The 18,681-nt window shown below is 33.9% G+C and overlaps 1 protein-coding gene across 1 annotated transcript in view; it reads right to left on the reverse strand.

Moving 5' to 3' along the window:
- Positions 1–337: 337 nt before the first annotated feature.
- The window catches only part of BCHE (butyrylcholinesterase), a 62,155-nt gene continuing 43,811 nt past the window's right edge, over positions 338–18,681 (reverse strand). The window contains exons 3-4 of the mRNA XM_040480669.1: positions 8,135–8,301; positions 338–1,651 (exon numbers count right to left, since the gene is read on the reverse strand). Coding sequence (XP_040336603.1) covers positions 1,527–1,651; positions 8,135–8,301 — 292 coding nt within the window. The 3' untranslated portion in view covers positions 338–1,526. The remainder of the gene's footprint in view (positions 1,652–8,134; positions 8,302–18,681) is intronic.

An 18,681-nucleotide genomic window follows, 5' to 3' on the forward strand; every position in this document is an offset into this window, starting at 1 on the left:
AAATTGTATAGACGCTGCTACACAGTGTTTTCTCCAAAAGCCTTAACCTAACTTCCGGCAATGGTGCTAGACACAGTGGATTCATAATAGTTTATTTACAGAGCAAACACGAAGGAGTTTATGTGCTGGTTGACTCTCCTTGTTGCGTTTAGGTAAAAGTTTCAGAGTAAGCCAAGGCTTGTGTCAATAAAATTCAAGAACAAATCAATTGATTGTCCAAGGTAGGACAAAGTGATCCACGTGATCTTTTCAGATGACTGGAGCATGTCATTTAAGGCAGGTTACAGGTATTCTATAAACATAATCATGTTTTCCTAATTATTGGTCTCATCAAGAATATCTTTAAAGGGTCTTTAATGATGTTGAACAGGCATCATCTCATTTCATATCTCAGAGGGTTCTACATCGAAAGGAGGCTCAAATGATTCAGAAAAACATAATGGATCCTGGAAGAATGGCACCCAAAACAAAGATGGTGGTGTGGAATGAAATGCCTGCTCATTCACCTATTATTTGTGGTATTTTTTCCTTCCTTCCTTTCCTTTCCTTCCTTCCTTCCATCACAGGATGAAGGAAGAACTATAAAGCAAAAATATCCATTTACAGCAGCACTGAAGTGATTATCAAAACTGACTTGACTTGTATAATGACTCCCTCTAACCAACTGAAGATGATAAGGTAGCCTGAACTCTGAATGACCTTGAGTGAGGATGGCAAAACCACACTGTCTCTAACTATGAACATCCTTATGGCCAATGAACAATGGGACATGCTTTAACTAACAGTCTACAGATCTACGAACTCACTTTGTCCTATCCTGGGTGTCAGTTTTCAATGCTTAATTAACACAATCAACTTGCAGTGCCCTTTTCTGGAACTTAAAATCTCTGACTTCTCCTCTTTACTGAACTACTCGATTAATTTATTCATGGATGTCTTTAGTTGCCATGCCAGTTAGTAAATGCAGTTTTGTAATTTTTTAAATTATAATAATAATATCATTTGTCTACAGAAAGTACAACAATTTCTTTCCTGGAATTAAACAATTTCCTTTTGAAAATCCTAATATTTCTGGGTCCAGGCAAGAATTCTCCTAACCCAGATGCTTAACTGACTGAGCCACTTAGGTGCCCCTCAAAACCTAGTTCATTTTAAAAAGATACCTTTTTTTATGAGTGGCCATAAACATACATATGCAACTAAAAGTAGAATACAGGTATTTTTTGAGAGAAAAAATTCTTAAGGTTATTCAGGAAAGAGAATTTGAAGCTACAAATCATTTTAATATGCATAAAATTAATTGTCAAACTTTATATTGTGAAATTTAATTAAACATATTCTAGCCATTTGGGTTTTGAAATGCTAGGTATAATACTAAGTGAAAGATGTGAGGAATCGATATTATCCTTCTGGCATTTTTGTTTCAGCAGTATAATAGCTTTCTTACATGGTGTGTAAGAGAGCTAGTGATATTTTTACCTTGATCTATAGGAAAATGAACATTCTATAAAGGGTAAAACTATTAATTAGAGACCTGCACAGCTTTCTTTCTTGCTGGTATAATCATTAAATTGATTTTTCCAGTCCATCATGTAATTGTTCCAGCGATAGAATCCTGCTCTCCATTCTCGTTCTGCTTCATCAATATTTCCTGTAAAACATGGAATAAGTTGTATTAATCTAAATTTTAATCTGTTTACATTAATTGAAAAATAATTTTGATTATAGACGCTATTTTCTCCAAGTACACTGTGCAGTAATTTTTTACTTTTCATTATTTATTATCAGCTTCTTTCGCTACCTGAAAAGCTTTAATAAAATTTTATACTTTACATGGAAATGCAAATAATATATATGTGAATTGAATATATCATAAAAATGTGAACATGAATTGATATACTATGTCAAATTATATTACATAACATATATTTAGTTTCTAAGAAGATATATAGATGTTATCTTTTTTTGAACCCCTCTGCATAACAGAAATCTCATTTAATGCATTTCATTTATGTATGATACAACAGACTATTATTTCTGATGAAAATATTTATATATATTTATTAATGCATAAGGGTAACTTTGTAATTGACATTCCATGAAGATTTTATACTCACCCTATATGAGTTATTTTAATTCCAAACAATGCCTACTCATTGAAAGCAGCTTATTGAAACTACTACATGAAAGCAGTTTATTAATTGCTTTACAAATTAGAAAGATGACTAAGAAAATCTCTGCTCTTCAGTAGCTTGCAAAGTGTATGCATGTGTCAGGAGAAAGGAGTGTTTATGTCAGAAATAATGTGAGGCAATGAACCAAAAACAGTCTATGTGTACTACAGGCACCTTGAAACCTTGATTTATTTGAAAATCTATTACATTAAAGAATAAAGTTTGTGAGCAATAGAAACTCTTGAACACAAACTTCTGAAATTATGTATATATGTTCCTAATACTAAAAATTTTTAATGTTTATTTATTTTTGAGAGAGAGAGAGAGAAGGAGTGTGAGTGGGTGAGGGGCAGAGAGAGACGGAGACACAGAATCTGAAGCAGGCTCAAGGCTCAGAGCTGTCAACACAGAGCCTGATGTGGGGCTCAAACTCATGAACCTTGAGATATGACCTGAGCCAAAGTCAGATGTCTAACCTACTGAGACACCCAGAAGCCCCTCCTAATATTAATATATATGATAAAGCTAGAAGATTGTTTAAGTTATTTAAATCTCTAAGTATTTTACACATTTGTTGTTTTACTTTTTAAACTCTTAGAATGCTGTGCTATAGTCATTGAATTAAAAACAGCATTTTGAGTTATTTCAGTTACCTTGAGAATAAAGACTGACAGTGTTTTAATTATATACTTTTCAGTTAGGAATTTTTGAAATTAATTATAACTTTGTAAGATATTAATTTGGAGAAGGCAGTTCATATGATCTCACTACATTATACATGAAAATATGTCTTTGTTTCATTCATACTGTTAACAATGGAGCACATTCAGTGATTTATTTTTAGTTTATATGAAAATCAAAATATTTAAAACATTTACACAGCTACTGAAATATCCCCTGTAATTTAAGATATATTTAAGTTTGAAATGTTCATAATGCTTGGACTTTGGATAAATATTTGAGAATACATACAAAAATTTCCCATTTTAAAAATGGCTTTTAAAAGGTCAATGACTGTAATTATTTTGTGAATAATAGAACTTTTCTAAAAAAACATTAGATGTGAAAGACATTAAATATCATGCCAAATGATCCACTCCTATGATATTTTTTATAATTAAATGCTGTTTTAAGTGTTATGCAAAATAAGGGCTCTAAAGTTCAGAAAGAACAAAATTTTTGTTATAAGAAATAAATGAAAAAAAAAGAAATAAATGATTGGTAATCTAGCACTTACACCATGAATTTTAATACTCAGAAAAAAAGTGTTAGATTTAATTTTTTTTCTTGTACATAGAATGATGCCAAATCCATTAATTCATATAAATGTAAACTTATTTCCTTATGTATCATAATCAAACACTATACTTTGCTTTTTAGTGCACAAATGCATTGTAAACCTTAAAATTTTTTTCTTTAATAATACTGAACATTGACTAAGACAATAAAATATGAAACATTTGATTTTTTTCTAATACAACTCAGAAGAACTGAATACACCTTAGTAAAAAGATAACAAAAATTTTGAATCCATGACATAAATCAAACCAAAATTAGTTCTTTTTCTTCCTCTTACTTCTCCTGTTCCTCCAAACTGGAATAGTACTTAAGTGGCTATAGATTGATCATCTGTGAGATGTAGATGTATCATCTTGTAGTTAACAAGGTACTATAATGTGAAATAAAATACATTATTTAGGCTTTGGACTGATGTGGGTTAAATTCCAGCTTGACCACTTATTATATTTCTGACATAGCAAGAATTCTTAACTTTTCAAATTAGTTTTCCAACTGTAAATGGGGTTGGTGTTCACTATTGTGCAGTGTTACTGTGAAGGATAAATCAGCTGGTATGTACATTATAAAATCAAGCTCGATACAGCTATTGGGAGCTCCAAAAATGAATTTACTGCCCTATTACAAAAATTTATTCTTAACTTTGTTCTCTATTGAATCCATGTACAGCTAGATCAATACCAGTAGTTCATAAATATATTGACACAACTTTTTCAGGACTTTCATGCTCTTTGATTTGTCCACATTGTTGTCTCACTTGGAAAAAGAAAGAGTCAGGCTTTCTTCCTTACAGAAAGAGTAATACTAATAAAGCTACTTTTTGTCTTGCCAATTAAAAAAGAGTGAGCATATTTCACCAGAGTGGAGTCTATTTAATCAAGTTGAAGGAGGTAAGAAGGAATACAGGAGAGGTGAGTTGACTCAAAATTATAAATGGAGGTAAAGTTAGAAGAAAAGATTAAAATGGATATTGAATTGTTCTCATCATTATAATAAAAAAAGTGATTCATGTACTTTGAGATTTCATTGAAAATCTCTCTTGTCCCCATTACTTATTTTCCTATTTGTTAATCAATTACTAAAATTACCAAGGAATGCATAATTCTTTATGAGACAGATCAGAAACACATTTATTTTCCTGTTATAATTCTGAGTGTGGGATTAGAGTGAACTATATCTATACTAATACTACAGAGTGAATTACCATAAGCTCAGGCTAGGCTTTATGAAGACATCACTTACAGGCATACCTATTTTATTGCACTTTACTTTATTGTGCTTTGCAGATACTGCGTTTTTACAAATTTAAAGTTTATGGCAACCTTGTATCAAGTTAGTCTATCCACACAATTTTCCCAACAGTATTTGCTCACTTCATGTCTCTATGTCATGTTTTGGTTCTTCTTGCAATAGTTCAAACTTTTCATTATTATTCTATTTGAATTGCTGCAATCTCATGATAAAACTGTAAAGGATGGGGAGTTGCTTCTTATGGATGAACAAAGAAAGTCATTTCCTGAACTGGAATCTACTCCTGATGAAGATGCTGTGAAGATTGTTGAAATGACAACAAAGAATTTAGACATTACATAAATTTAGTTGATAAAGCAGCAGCAGGGTTTGAGAGGATTGACCCCAATTTTGAAAGTTCTACTGTGGGTCAAATGCTATCAAGTAGCTCAGATGATAGTGTTTTTAGCAATAAAGTATTTTTATTTCAATTTTTTAAATGTTTATTTATATTTGAGAGAGAGAGAGAGAGAACCAACAGAGGAGGGGCAGAGAGAGAGGTGGAGACAGAATCCTGAAGTCGGACGCTTAACTGACTGAGCCACCCAGACACCCCAGCAATAAAGTATTTTTAAATTAAGATGTGTTCACTATTTTTTTAGACACAATGCTACTATGTCTACTACTTAATGGACTTCAGTATAGTGTAAATATAACTTTTATGTGCACTTGGAAACCAAAAAGTTCGTTGACTTGCTTTATTGTGATATTCACTTTATGGTGGTGGTCTGAAACCAAATGGCAATATCTTCTATGTATGTCTGTATTTTTAAAATGCAACAAAGGAAAACAACACTAGATCTAACGCTTTTCTTCATTGGGAAGATTTGAAGGTCAAAGTGGTTTTTCCTTTAGGTAAATTTACTCTTTCACTTTTAGTGAAAAATATTGGTATCTTATTGACATTGAATGGATCATTTCTCTACTTCCTTTTCTTTATTTTTCAAACAATTATGAAGTACTGTGCAGTTACATTTTGAGTGAAAATTGTTGATAACATCTGAAACAAATACTGCACATTTTATTTCTTGCAGGTGCATGCAATAATAGCACAGGCATATGCTGAAGTATAGTCTGAAAGTTAAGTGCTAGAATTCATGTGTTTAAACAAATCTTAAGGATCATTTTATTTGAGAACATTTATTGCTCAAAAGTAAACTACTGCTCAAGTGGTACTTATAAAGCTCATTGGGTTTCCATCTTGAGTGAGGTGAATATTTCTCCTTTTAAGAAATCCAGTTAGTTTTTTTTTTCCTTTATGTGTAGAGCTGGTGTGTGTGTGTGTGTGTGTGTGTGTGTGTGTGTGTGTGTGCGTGTGCATGTGTGTGTGTGTGCGCATTTAATAATATTGCCATAGAAACTTCAGCACAAGTCATCTGAATAACCCCAATTTGCAAAATATCAAAGATTGAAATGTATGAGGTTTTGCAACTTGAAATACACAAAATATGGTAAGAACCTGTTTTCTTAATCTTTTTAATCCCCCTACATTATTTATTTATAAAACCTAAAAACATGTAACTTCAAACTGGTTTTGTTTAAATGTAAAAAAAGTTGTTGATTATTAATGAAGACATTGATTTTACAACAATCATATCATGCATTTACTTTAAATTTTATAAAATATATTGAATATAACTTTTTGGGGAGAATTATCTGAAAAATGCTAAAGTATAAAATTGTGTTTTTTAAAGACACTTTGGAACTATTCCAAAGCACTGTACAAACCCAGAGCAAGGTATGGTATTTCCAAACAGCTCAGTGTTGCTCAACTAGGGAGTGGTTCAGCACTGGATAGGAAGGAGTGGCAGCTAGCCAAAAACTTAACAGTTTGTTTATTCAATCTGCTTTATGACAATTCACTATTTAAAGATAGAGATTTTGAAGTACATCTTCAAAAATTGTTGATACTGAAGTTTTATTTTGTCAACAAATAAATTACAATAGGCTGCACAAGCTCAAACCAGAACAAGTCAATTTGGCTTATGATAAGTTGGTCATTGAAAATCCTCCCCACTCCCCTTTCATTGTCCCTCAAGTACAACCTTCTCATTTAAAAATATTTTAAGTAAAGATTAAGAATGTGCCATCTGTGATATGTTAAATGGTACCTCTTTTGGTCTCTTGGCAGTTTAAACATGTTACCTCATTGTTATTCACACCCGGAGGACACAAGGGCAGCACTGTAGGTTTGCCAAGGGATGCAGAAACCCATCTCTGGATATATATTATGTCACAGAACATTTAGTAATACACAGAGCACGGGTATATCAGAAACATCTCCCAAACAGATGGAGTACATAATTATAATTTTGGTGAGTAATGTCTGATAATTAAAACACATATTAAACAATCAAATATAGCTCTGAGATGCCCATATTTGCCTGAAACTAACCCCCAACCTCTCTAAACATTAAACCAAAACAGCTACTATATTGCGGTATCTAACACAGCCTGAAAATTGCAGAGTATTATGATGAACAGAGTGGTAAAGTCTAAAGGAATGGGGCAGCAATATGTCTGATGGTTGAAAGTCAATTACTTTTACTTGAAAAATAAAGACCTGAGGAGTCACATGGGTTAGAAACAGCTGGGCGTTTTAAAACCAGCAAGTGAGTGAGATACACATGTCATTTTCCTCACAGAAGAGGCGATCATTCAAGCTGATTGCTCGAGTTGATTTAAATATCTTCTTACTGATGAGTTTTGAAATAACATAATAATATGGACCAGTTTTCCTAGCACTTCCTTGTATAAGCTTATGGAATCCTTTCTTAAAGATTAACTAAATTATTGTTTGTTTATTGTATTATGGAATACATGTATGTGTTCAAGATAAATATCTCTAACCTCAGAATATTTAGAAATGTTTGGAGTCTGCTTTTAAACATTTAATTCTGGAGGGTTTTTTCCCCCCTTAGAAATCAAGAGTTCTGTTTATCAATAAATTTGTTTTTACCTCTCTTTGAGTATAAATTATATTTCATTCTATATTTTATTAATTATATTTTTAGTTCTATACATTGCCTTCTTTATATATTCATTTGTTCATTTATCCATTAATTAGTTACACATAGACTAACTAATGTGTTAGCAAGCAGTGCCCTATTTTAGTTCCACTACCACGTTTTATGTTCCTCTACGGGAGAATTTCTATTTTAGTTTTCTTTACTACTAAAGTGCTACTCATATAGTAAGACCTCAAAACACATCTAAACTTGCTGGAAGAAAGTTGTTAAAATTATCTACTCACTGGAATCAAGTAATTGTAAAATCACAAATTAATACCATCACTGTGCCTTGGATAGTCTACCTTTTCTCCCTTTTACATAATCCACAATCAATTACTTGACCAACTACTAAAAAGCACATACCTGTCATTTCCAAGACTTTGGGAAAAAATAGTGTCCAGAATCGGCATTGTTGAGCACGTAGTTTAGTGTATATTTTTGGTGACTCTGCATTCAAGGTTAAATATTTTTGATCGGTGCTTCTGAAGGCAGGCCATCGTGTGCTGTTGTTCTGGGTTCCATTTGGATTTCTAAAAAATTAAAGAGACACAGTATAGTTCTACTAAAATCATTGTTAGAATATTGTTCTCAAAAACCAACAAGAGCTTTTAAAAAGTCAGAAAAAATGTGGATTTGTTTTGATGAGGTCAAGTAAAAATGAACTGGGTAGAATGTTTTCAGTAACTTGAAGCATTAAATTAGTTAAAAGTGTAGGAATTAAAATTTAAAGAAAAACTTTTTCCATGCATTTTGGCTTAACATACAAGGAAGAAAAAAATTTTTTTTTTCTATTTCAGGAATAGACAAGCTTAAACAAGCTTGAAGGGTCAGTATTCTTTTTGTTTCCTTTTATTCCTTTACCTCAGATCCAATCTTTTCACAATGAAGATTAATACCATTTTCTCAATATCTTGCATCTATGTTGTTCTATTTGTTCCTGTCATTACTGTCTGAGTTTGTGACTGATTACACATCTTATTATGCAATAACTTCATTACTATAGGAAACTGCCTTCAGTCTCACTTTTAAAGATAAAGGTTCATTTATTTCTTTTGAGAGAGAGAGAGGCGGGGGGAGAGGCAGAGAAAGAGGGAGACAGAAAATCCCAAGTAGGTTTTGCACTGTCAGTGCAGAGTCCCTGATGAGGGATTCAAAGCCATGAACCCTGAGATCATGACCTGAGCCAAAATCAAAAGTCAAATCCTTAACTGACTGAGCCACCAAGGTGCCCCAGTCTCACTTTTAAGTTGATCTTACATTCTTATAGATCTGCTCACTGATTAAAAATTGTGTCAGTGATTCACTGTGGGTTCAGATAAATTTAATTAATATGGTGCCACCCATATTTCCAAGCTTATTTTCAGATAGTCTCTGCATAAGGCAACCAACAGGAATTAGGGACAGTTCCTTAGTAATTCCCTCCTCTATTTCACTTCCTTGCCCTTGTCACAGCTACTCTGCTTGGAATCCCTTCATTTCCTGATAGCATGGGTCTAGGTCAATTCCAATTCTCTTTTTTATATTCTCCTTTTGTGCTGATATTTCCTATATCTTTCATTGTGATTTTTAAATCAATAACACTTGTCTCTATTTTTTAGAAAAAAATTTTAAATGTTTTTTAACATTCATTTTTGAGAGACAGAGCATGAGTGGGGGAGAGGCAGAGAGAGAGGGAGACACAGAATCTGAAACGGACTCCAGGCTCTGAGCTGTCAGCACAGAGCCCAATGCGGGGCTCAAACCCACGAACCATGAGATCATGACCTGAGCTGAAGTGGGGCACTCAACGGAATGAGCCACACAGGCACCCCTCTATTTTTTAGAAAGTTATAGTTTGGGGTTTATTTGCACCTTTGTAGCACTCAATAATATGTTCTTACCTAGATCACACAAACACAAATTCAAAGAGTAAACATTTTGAGACTCCAAATAGCCACTGGTGAGTCCCTAGATTTCCCTTTAATGAACTTTTATGCTATGATTATGAATTAGACTCTGCTCTAAGATCTAGAAATACAAACAAATATGGGAAACATATGTACATATGTGCAAGGAAGAACATTCGTGAAAACAAAGAATCAATATATGGTAGCCTAAACCAAACATAAACAAAGGGACACAAATTGTCAGAAGAGGGAACAATCACTACATGTTTGCAAGAAAATTGCCTGAAGGAAGGAGATTCTAACTGACATAAGAAGAGCAAATAAAGAACTGATCCAGAAAGAGAAGTTGGAAAAACTAGAGAAGGGGAAAACAATTAACATAAGTATAAATAATGAGTGTTCATGTTAGGTCAAATAACAATGAAAAAACTAGTTTTCTTGGAATATAGGATAAAGGACACCCTATTAGAGTTACAGCTTCAGGATATCAGTGTTATTGCATTAACATCTGACAGCCTAGGAAAATGGTTTGAAGTACAACTTCAGGCATTTATTATTCTTAAGGGATTTTTGACTAAATGGCTTATTTTGAACATAACATTTTAGAAATACTGACCTGGAAGTTATCCAGAATAATCAAGAACCTATAGTCACAGGTATTTCTATCATAAACAGAAGACTAAAGTGATAAGGATAAGTAATTCATTCCTTTCTCCTAGAGTCTAGCTTAAGTAAAATTATGTAAGAAAAACTCTAGTTGAACTTTTCTAAAAATTCAATGCACAAATTTCTTTGTCATTCTAATAGTTCTGTAGATTGGTATGGATAGAAAGTTCGGAGTAGTGACAGCAGATACAAGGTTTTTTTTTTTGTTGTTTTGTTTTGTTTTGTTTTGTTTTCCAAAAGCCTGTGAACTCAGTAGATTTTGGAAAGAGAAGCAGGCATTCATTCAGCGTGGTTATCTACAGGCACATTTTGCCATCAAGAACTTGTATCGAATAAGCACCATAAATTCATATTTTATCATAAAAGTAGACATATTCAACCATGAATTCAGGAGCTTTGGAGATAAATAGCTTCTTGATGGACTAGTTGATTTTATGTAGGAATTGGATGGTTAAAAAGAATTATTAATAACCAGAGCTATTCAAGCTAAACCAATATCATAACAGGATTGAAACCTCCTGCTTTAGGGTATTATTTGAGAGAGGTCATGAAGAAAATTTCTCTGGATCACAGATGGCACACTTGTCTAGGTGAATTATGTAGTCTCTTCCCTTTCTTTTAAAGCTTTAGAAGCTAACAAGTACAGCTGCTGGAGGCTGGATATTAAACCAGGAGAACCATTGGTCTGATTCGGTACAGCAATTCTTATGTTCCTAAATTGCCCACTTTCCTTCTAATTCCACTCTAATTAACTTATGGCACGATTTTAACTGCTCATTCATTTCTGGCTGCTGCAAATGGTGACTTAAAGTGAGCTGACTTGTACTTGAGTTCAAGAGCAAAGCACTATTGGCACTGCCCGTGTTCATTTGACAAACTTTGTCCTATGAAATAACTCATGAAATTCCAGAATGCAATTCAGAGATAATAAAATTCCTTTGTCTATGGATGCAGATATAGTTTTCAAAAAGTGATTGAAATAGCTATTGAAGCGATGGAGCATTTTACTGTATAATTTGAAGAAATCTTCAAAGAATTTAAAACTTAACAAGAGATATAATTCACTTTCTATCTGCATCAATTAAAGACTTTATGAAACACAACGTATTTTCCAGATACACAATTCTGAAACACTATATAATTTTAGTCTCAAAACTATAAGATATATTTAAACATCTTGGCTTTGCTGTTTTTTAAAAATATTTCCTGTTCTTGTCACAAAATAGAGACTTCAAAGTGCTAATACCTAAATTTTTTTTTTATAAAATAGAGAAATCTCTGCTCTGTTTTTACTATGAGATTTTTTTCCCCCTACTTTGTGGTATACAGAAGCGGTCTAAATATCATTCATTACACTTTTCCTCTTATGTAGGTTGGAAAATTTTTAAGACACAGCTTGTTTAACCAAAAAGGCAGAGTATTTTCCTAACATCTGTATTTCAGGAAATTACCTGCTTGTCATTGATATTTGAGCGAAGATTTGATGTCTTATTTTATGAATAGACTTATAAAAAAGACTTTAATTGACTCAGGATGCCTGATATGAAGACAAAGTATGCATTCAGCTCTGTGCATCAAGTTTTCTTGGGATTATAAATCCCAGGATTGCCTATCAATCTTAACATAAGAATTAAGATTCTTTTTGATTAAGAATTTTGAGACAATGGTATCTAAGAAAGCTATACAATGATTTTAAAGTGAATATATTTCTAGTAAGATAAAGCCATGATTAGTAGTTGTAAATTGAAAGGCCATCTGAAATATTCCACTCCTGTGAGAGGGCTACAGATGACAATGGATAAATTCTTAAATGTTTATAGATTTATATTCTATGTTAAGTCACACTTGAATAAAATTGTATATTAATTTACAGAGTAGAAGGGCTATTAGAGAATCTGAATTTAGCAAAAAAAATTCATCTATTCATTCAACAAATACTGAATGCATACGATTTCAGGTTTATTTAAGTCACAGAAAATCAACAAAGACAAAAATAAAAACTCTTGCCCCTTGCAGTATTCATTCTTTGAGGAAGATAGACAATAAACAAGATAAATAAGGAAAATACAATATGTTGGGTAGTAATAGTTCTAGAGAGGGGGCAGTGGTGAAGGAATATGCAATAATGAATTTGATTGACCTTGGTCCATAGTTCCTATGAGGTAACCTCTGAATGTTTGGAATTTTGCACCATACCGAACTGTTTATGCTAACACGGCGACTCATGGTGGGCATCAATGGCTTTTGCTAAAGGCTTGACTCAGGGTGGGGCTGTTCACACTGATATCTTATGGAAGGAACCAGCCATTCCAGAAGGACCAACCATGTGATTAGAGGGTTGGGACTTTGAGCTAGGTAATATCAACCTGACCTCCAGGAAGAGGAAGAGGACTGAAGATTGAGTTCAAACACAGTGGCTAATAATTTAGTCAACTATGCCTATATAATGAAATTACAATAACACTCTGAACCTTAAGCTCAGGTGACCTTCCTGGGCTTGTGATACTCCATGTACACATTGCCACAATTAATGCCATGAAGGTAATGCATCTATGAGGTCCCAGAAGCTTTGCCTTTGGAATCCTGTCAGTACCAGATCCTGTTTTATGTATCTCTTCTTTTGACTGGTTCTGATATATATCCTTTTATTATATAAAAACTGCAATTGTGAAGCGTCTTGGTGACTCAGTCGGTTAAGTTTTCTACTCTTGATTCCGGCTCAGGTCATGATCTCACAGTTGGTGAAATTGAGTCCCTCATCTGAACTGACAGCACAAAGCCTGCTTGGGATTCTCTCTCTCTCTCTCTCTCTCTCTCTCTCTCTCTCTCTCTCTCTGCCCCTCCCCTGCTCTCTCTCAAAATAAATAAAGAAATCTTTTAAAAAAGATTGCTCGCTCTCTCTCTCTCTTTCACATAAATATTGAAGAAAAAAAACTTCAGTTGTAATTATAGCACTCTCCTGAGTTCTGTGAGTCATTCTGGGGCATGATTAAATCTGAGGAAGTTCACAGAGACTTAAAATTTAGAGCCCACTATTCTGAAGTGAGGGTGGATCTGGTGGCTTTGAACTTGGAACTAGTGTCAGAAATCTTGGGCTAACTTGGAAGTCTGAAGGCCTGAGCCATCAACCTTGATTTGGATACCTCAGGGTAGGGAAGCTGCAATATTTGATAGGAAAGGAACTTTTAAGTAAAGACTTGAAGAAGGAGAGAACTGAGATATGCAATTTTTTGGAGGAAGAACATTTCAACAGAAGGGCTAGAAAGCAAAGGCTACAAGACAGATAAGCATCTGGAGTTTTCCATGAAAAGTGAGTAAGAGTGTGGGGCTAGAGTAGAGCCAGCCAGGGAGGGAGTAGTCTGAGGGGAAGTTGGAGAGGTAACAGGAGACCACATTAATTAGTGAACTATAGGTCCTTGTAAGCTTTTTATGTCTACTCTCCGTGGGAGAAGTAATTGGAGGGTTTGCACAAAGAAGAGATAAGATCTCACTTATATTTTTCAAAAGATTATCTGGCTGGAATTCTGGGAATAGACTGCAGAGAATCCAAAGCCAGAATCAGAGAGAGCACCTAGGAGACCATTGTATAATTTAGGTGAGAGATGATGGTTGTTTGAACCAGGTAGGTAGTAGTAGAAGTTGAGAGAAGTGGTCATATCTTGAGTGTATTGAAGGTAGAGAGCACCCTTGCAATTTGCCAATGGAGTAGGTATAGAGAGAAAGAGAGCAGTCAAGGATGACACCAAGGATTTTGGCCTGAAAAATTGGAAGGATGAATGGAGTTGCCATTACTGAGATAGAAACTGCTGCAAGAAGAACATATTTGGAGGAAAATATTGAGAATTCAGCTCTTTGCATGTTAAATTTGAGATACAAATACAGAATGGAAGTAGACAGTTGGAATTTAGTGGCTAATCTTTATTTTACTGAGGGAATCTCTGTCTTACAAATGGATTCACAAGCTCTTGAAGGTACTATTCCCCAGGAACACCAATATTCTGACTCAGTTTCCAAATTTCAATGCAGAAATGACATTTTAAAATATACACCTTGCAATAAATGAATTCATAGGACACACAGCACCTGTCCCTTCCTATATTGTAGCTCCTTGGTCTAATGCTCCTTTTACCATCTTGTCAGACAGGCCTTCCTTGATGACCTCATTAAAATGGCCAGTCTCGATTTCCTCACACTTCAAAATTTACTTTTTAAGTTTTTATTTAAATTCTGGTTACTTAACATACAGTGTAATATTAGTTTCAGGAGTACAATATAGTGACTTAACACTCACATACAACACTTGATCCTCATCACAGGAAGTGTATGCCTTAATCCTCATCACCTATTTTACCCATTCCCACACCCACCTCCCTTCTGGTAACCATCACTTTGTTCTCTACAGTTAAGAGTCTGTTTCTTGATTCGCCTCTCTTTTCCCTCTTTGTTCGTTTGTTTTGTTTCTTAAATTCCACATATGAGTGAATCCTATGGTATTTGTCTTTCTCTGACTTATTCCACTTTTCATAATACTCTCTAGCTCCATCCATGTCATTGCAAATAGCAAGATTTCATTCTTTTTTATGGCTGAATAATTCTCAAAATTTATTTTAACTGCACATTTTCCTCTTTCCTCATTACAGAGTGCTATGGTCTGAATGTTTGCATGTTCTCAAAATAAGGTGATGGTCTTAGAAGCTGGAGCCTTTGGGAAGTGCTTCAGCCATAAATGCAGGCTCTCATGAATGGGACTGGTGTCTTTATATAAAAGGTTTCATAGAGATCCTTTGCCCCTTCCACCATGTGAGGACACAACAAGAAGGAGCTGGCTATCAGTTAGGAAGAGGGTCTTCACCAGAAGCTGACCATGCTGGTAACTTAATATTTGACTTCTAGTCTCCAAAAGTGTGAGCTGTTGTTTAGAAGCACCATATCTGTGGTATCTTGGTATCGCAAGAATGGGCTAAGACAGAGGGTAAGCTCCATGCAAACCATCATTTATTTACAACCTAAAACTGTGCTGAATCATAGTATTTAGGAAATAAATATGAAGAAAAAAATAAGAAACATCACAACATCATGGTAGTTTATCTCATTTGTCTTTAACTATAGTAAATATTCACATTTAAAAACCACCACCACATGGGAAATTATATTTCAAAGATGACTTATATGACTATAAGAGTCTATGGGATAGTTTTAACATGTGCCTTACACGTAAACTATTTTTTACCATGACAGTTTAACATTTAAATAAACATAATTGATAACATAGCATAAATTTGTGCCTAGGAGATCTCATTTAAAAAGTGAGATGTGCAGATTTATTATTCTTAGAAAAAAATTAGGAACCAATTGAGCAAAACTGATCAAAAAGAAATTAAAAAGGAGATAATATCATGATTAGTAGTGGTAGCAGAAAATGAAAAGTTTCACAAGTTGCTTCTATTTTGACATTTATGTAAAGAGCAAACAAAGCAATTTAACATAGTAAACAAATTGTCTCTTCATATATAAGTATGTAATGATGAACATGAATTCATAATATAATCTGTTTTAGAAAAATATGAAGACAGGTAAAACAGTGATGCTAGTACATAGCAAGGGATATATAAAATCCTGTTTCTCTCAAGATCATATTCTTTGCTTCATTTTGTATACAGGCAACTCCTTACGATAAATATAGACATTAAATACATTTTGAAGTAGTTTTATTCCTTCTAGAGACATTTTCTGTGACTATATTTATGAATTTGACAAAGTGCCATTATTTATTTCATTTAAGTGTGCTAAAAACTATTCAATATTTAAAACTGACCAAACAGTAGCTTTTTTAATTAAATTAATAGTAACATTTATTCTTTAAAATTTTTTTTAACATTTATTTATTTTTGAGAGACAAAGAGAGGCAGAGCATGAGCAGGGGAGGGGGAGAGAGAGATACAGAATCCGAAGCAAGCTCCAGGCTCTGAGCTGTCAGCACAGAGCCCAACGCGGGGACGCGGGGCTCAAACTCACGAACTGAGAGACCATGACCTGAGCTGAAGTCGGACGCTCAACCAACTGAGCCACCCAGGTGCCCCAATTGTAACATATATTCTTAATCATATAACCAACTAAATATCCACTGAATTCTCTTAAATCAACTTAGTATTAATTTGTGAATGCATTCCCAATAATTCAAACATACTGCCTCCATTTTAACCTATAAGGCTGTATCCTAGGTTGATCAATTAATTTTATAGAACTTATACTGAACTTTATCGTTTCCTACAAGTTTCCAAGATGAATCTTTAAAGACAAATGGAATAATTTAAATAATTTTTCTTTGCATACAAACACACAAACATGCATATTTCTATGTATCTGACTCCTGACCGTGTGTGTGTGTGTGCGTGCGCGTGTATTCTGCAACTCGAATATTAGAGGTACCAAAAACAATTGAACAAATATCACTTATATACAAACATAATTTATATCATACTATTGAAACTCACTGTAAAAGTACCAGTACCAGATTATATAGATAACAACTATATTTTGAGCTTTAGAGTAAATAACATCTTACTTATTTTTGCATATTCAGCATGTATCAGAAGCCTGCACAGAAACTATACGTTCAATAAATCCTTGCTTAAATGAGAACTAAGTGACTAGCCTTCAGAACTTTGGATGTAATTAGATGAATTTAATATCAGTTATAAAATATTAATTTTCACAGTATTAGAAGAGAGGAATTAACTTTATTCTCATGTGTTAAGATGACAAAAAGTCTTGTAAATAATACTCTTCTCAGGTTAAAAACTTGAAAACTCACATTAGTTCTTTAAGTGTCTAAAGTAATAATGCATTTAATGTCCAAGTCCTACATCAGCTGATGAGGAGTCACAATATGCACGACTTTCTGAGTTTCTCATAAGCCCTGTTCACAAACTGAAACTCAGCTCTTTTCCAAGGTTCATTTTTGGCCTCATCTAGATTCACTGCAGTTTGTTAGGAAGGTTTTTATGGTCGTACTGTTCTCCCTTTGTAGGCAATAAGGGCAAAAATATTAGTTACTAAAGCAATATGTAGTGTATAATAATGTAGTTGTGCATAGAGAGTTTTTTATAAATAGATTATTTGCAATTTAAATTATATTTAATGCAAATATCTAAACCTAGTTCACTTTTGTTGTTTGCTTCCTTCCATCTCTTGACATTTCCAGTGCAAATTGTGGAGATGAGAGAAGTAATTATGGACAAACAAGTCTCTAGATTCATTGGTTTGTTAAGTTTCCCCCTTACTCCAACAGGTTCATTATTCTAGACAAGAGTCTGGGTACCCAGAAGGGCAGGACTGTATTAGTACAACACAGAAGTTGTCAGTAATTCAGAAATTCATTAACAATGACTTCTTGCATCTAAATCTACTGTGTGGATACAGTCCATGGTCAAGTTGGTTATTAAATTTTTATTACTTATCATTCCTAACTAGTGGATTGGAATATATTCTTAACCTCACAGAAAAATAGGAATACAGATATTTATGAGAGAAAGAGAGATCAGAGGAAGAGGAAAAGAAAAGAAGGGAAGAAAAGAGAAGAATCCTAAAGGCCATGTAAAAAACTGTATGATCCTGTTACCAAATTTGCTCAAAAAACAAACCATATCAATAGGCTAAACCACCTATGGAAGGAAAAAAAGAGAGGGAGGTTTATTTTCACTCACCATTAATAAAAAGGAACAGATTACATTTCAGTTAAATAAATACCATTAGCTAAATGAGATATGTTTAGCTGCAGATCATCTTCAAACTTTGAGAATAATTAGTAACTGTAGTAACTGAAGGTAGGCAGCATATGGGCTGAGGTTTCAGCACTAGCAATAAGCAAAGGCCCATTATAATATAGTATAGCTAGATATGTGCTATGAAAGTGGATGCCTGGTAAGAAAGAAACATCTAGTCTAAAGGATGATCATAAAAAGTAAAACTGGAATATTGAAGGTAAGGTAATATTTTTTTAAGTGTATTTACTTATTTTGAGAGAGAGAGACATAATAGGAGGGCTAGAAAAAGAAGGAGAGAATCCCAAGTGGGCTCTGGGCTGGCAGCACAAAGCCCCAGAAAGGACTCAAACCCACGAATTGTGAAATCATGACCTGAGCTGAAATCAAGAGTTGGACACTTAACCAACTGAGCCACCCCAAGTGCCCCATGAGGTGAGAGTTCTTCAGGAAACTTGTCTAAACAACTACTTCTCCTCCTCCTCCTCCTCCTCCTCCTCCTCCTCCTCCTCCTCCTCCTTCTTCTTCTTCTTCTTCTTCTTCTTCTTCTTCTTCCTTCTTCTTCCTTCTTCCTTCTTCTTCCTTCTTCTTCCTT

The sequence above is a fragment of the Herpailurus yagouaroundi genome, unplaced genomic scaffold (assembly GCF_014898765.1).
Source record: "Herpailurus yagouaroundi ecotype Mexico unplaced genomic scaffold, PumYag 159, whole genome shotgun sequence".
Lineage (NCBI taxonomy): Eukaryota > Metazoa > Chordata > Mammalia > Carnivora > Felidae > Herpailurus > Herpailurus yagouaroundi.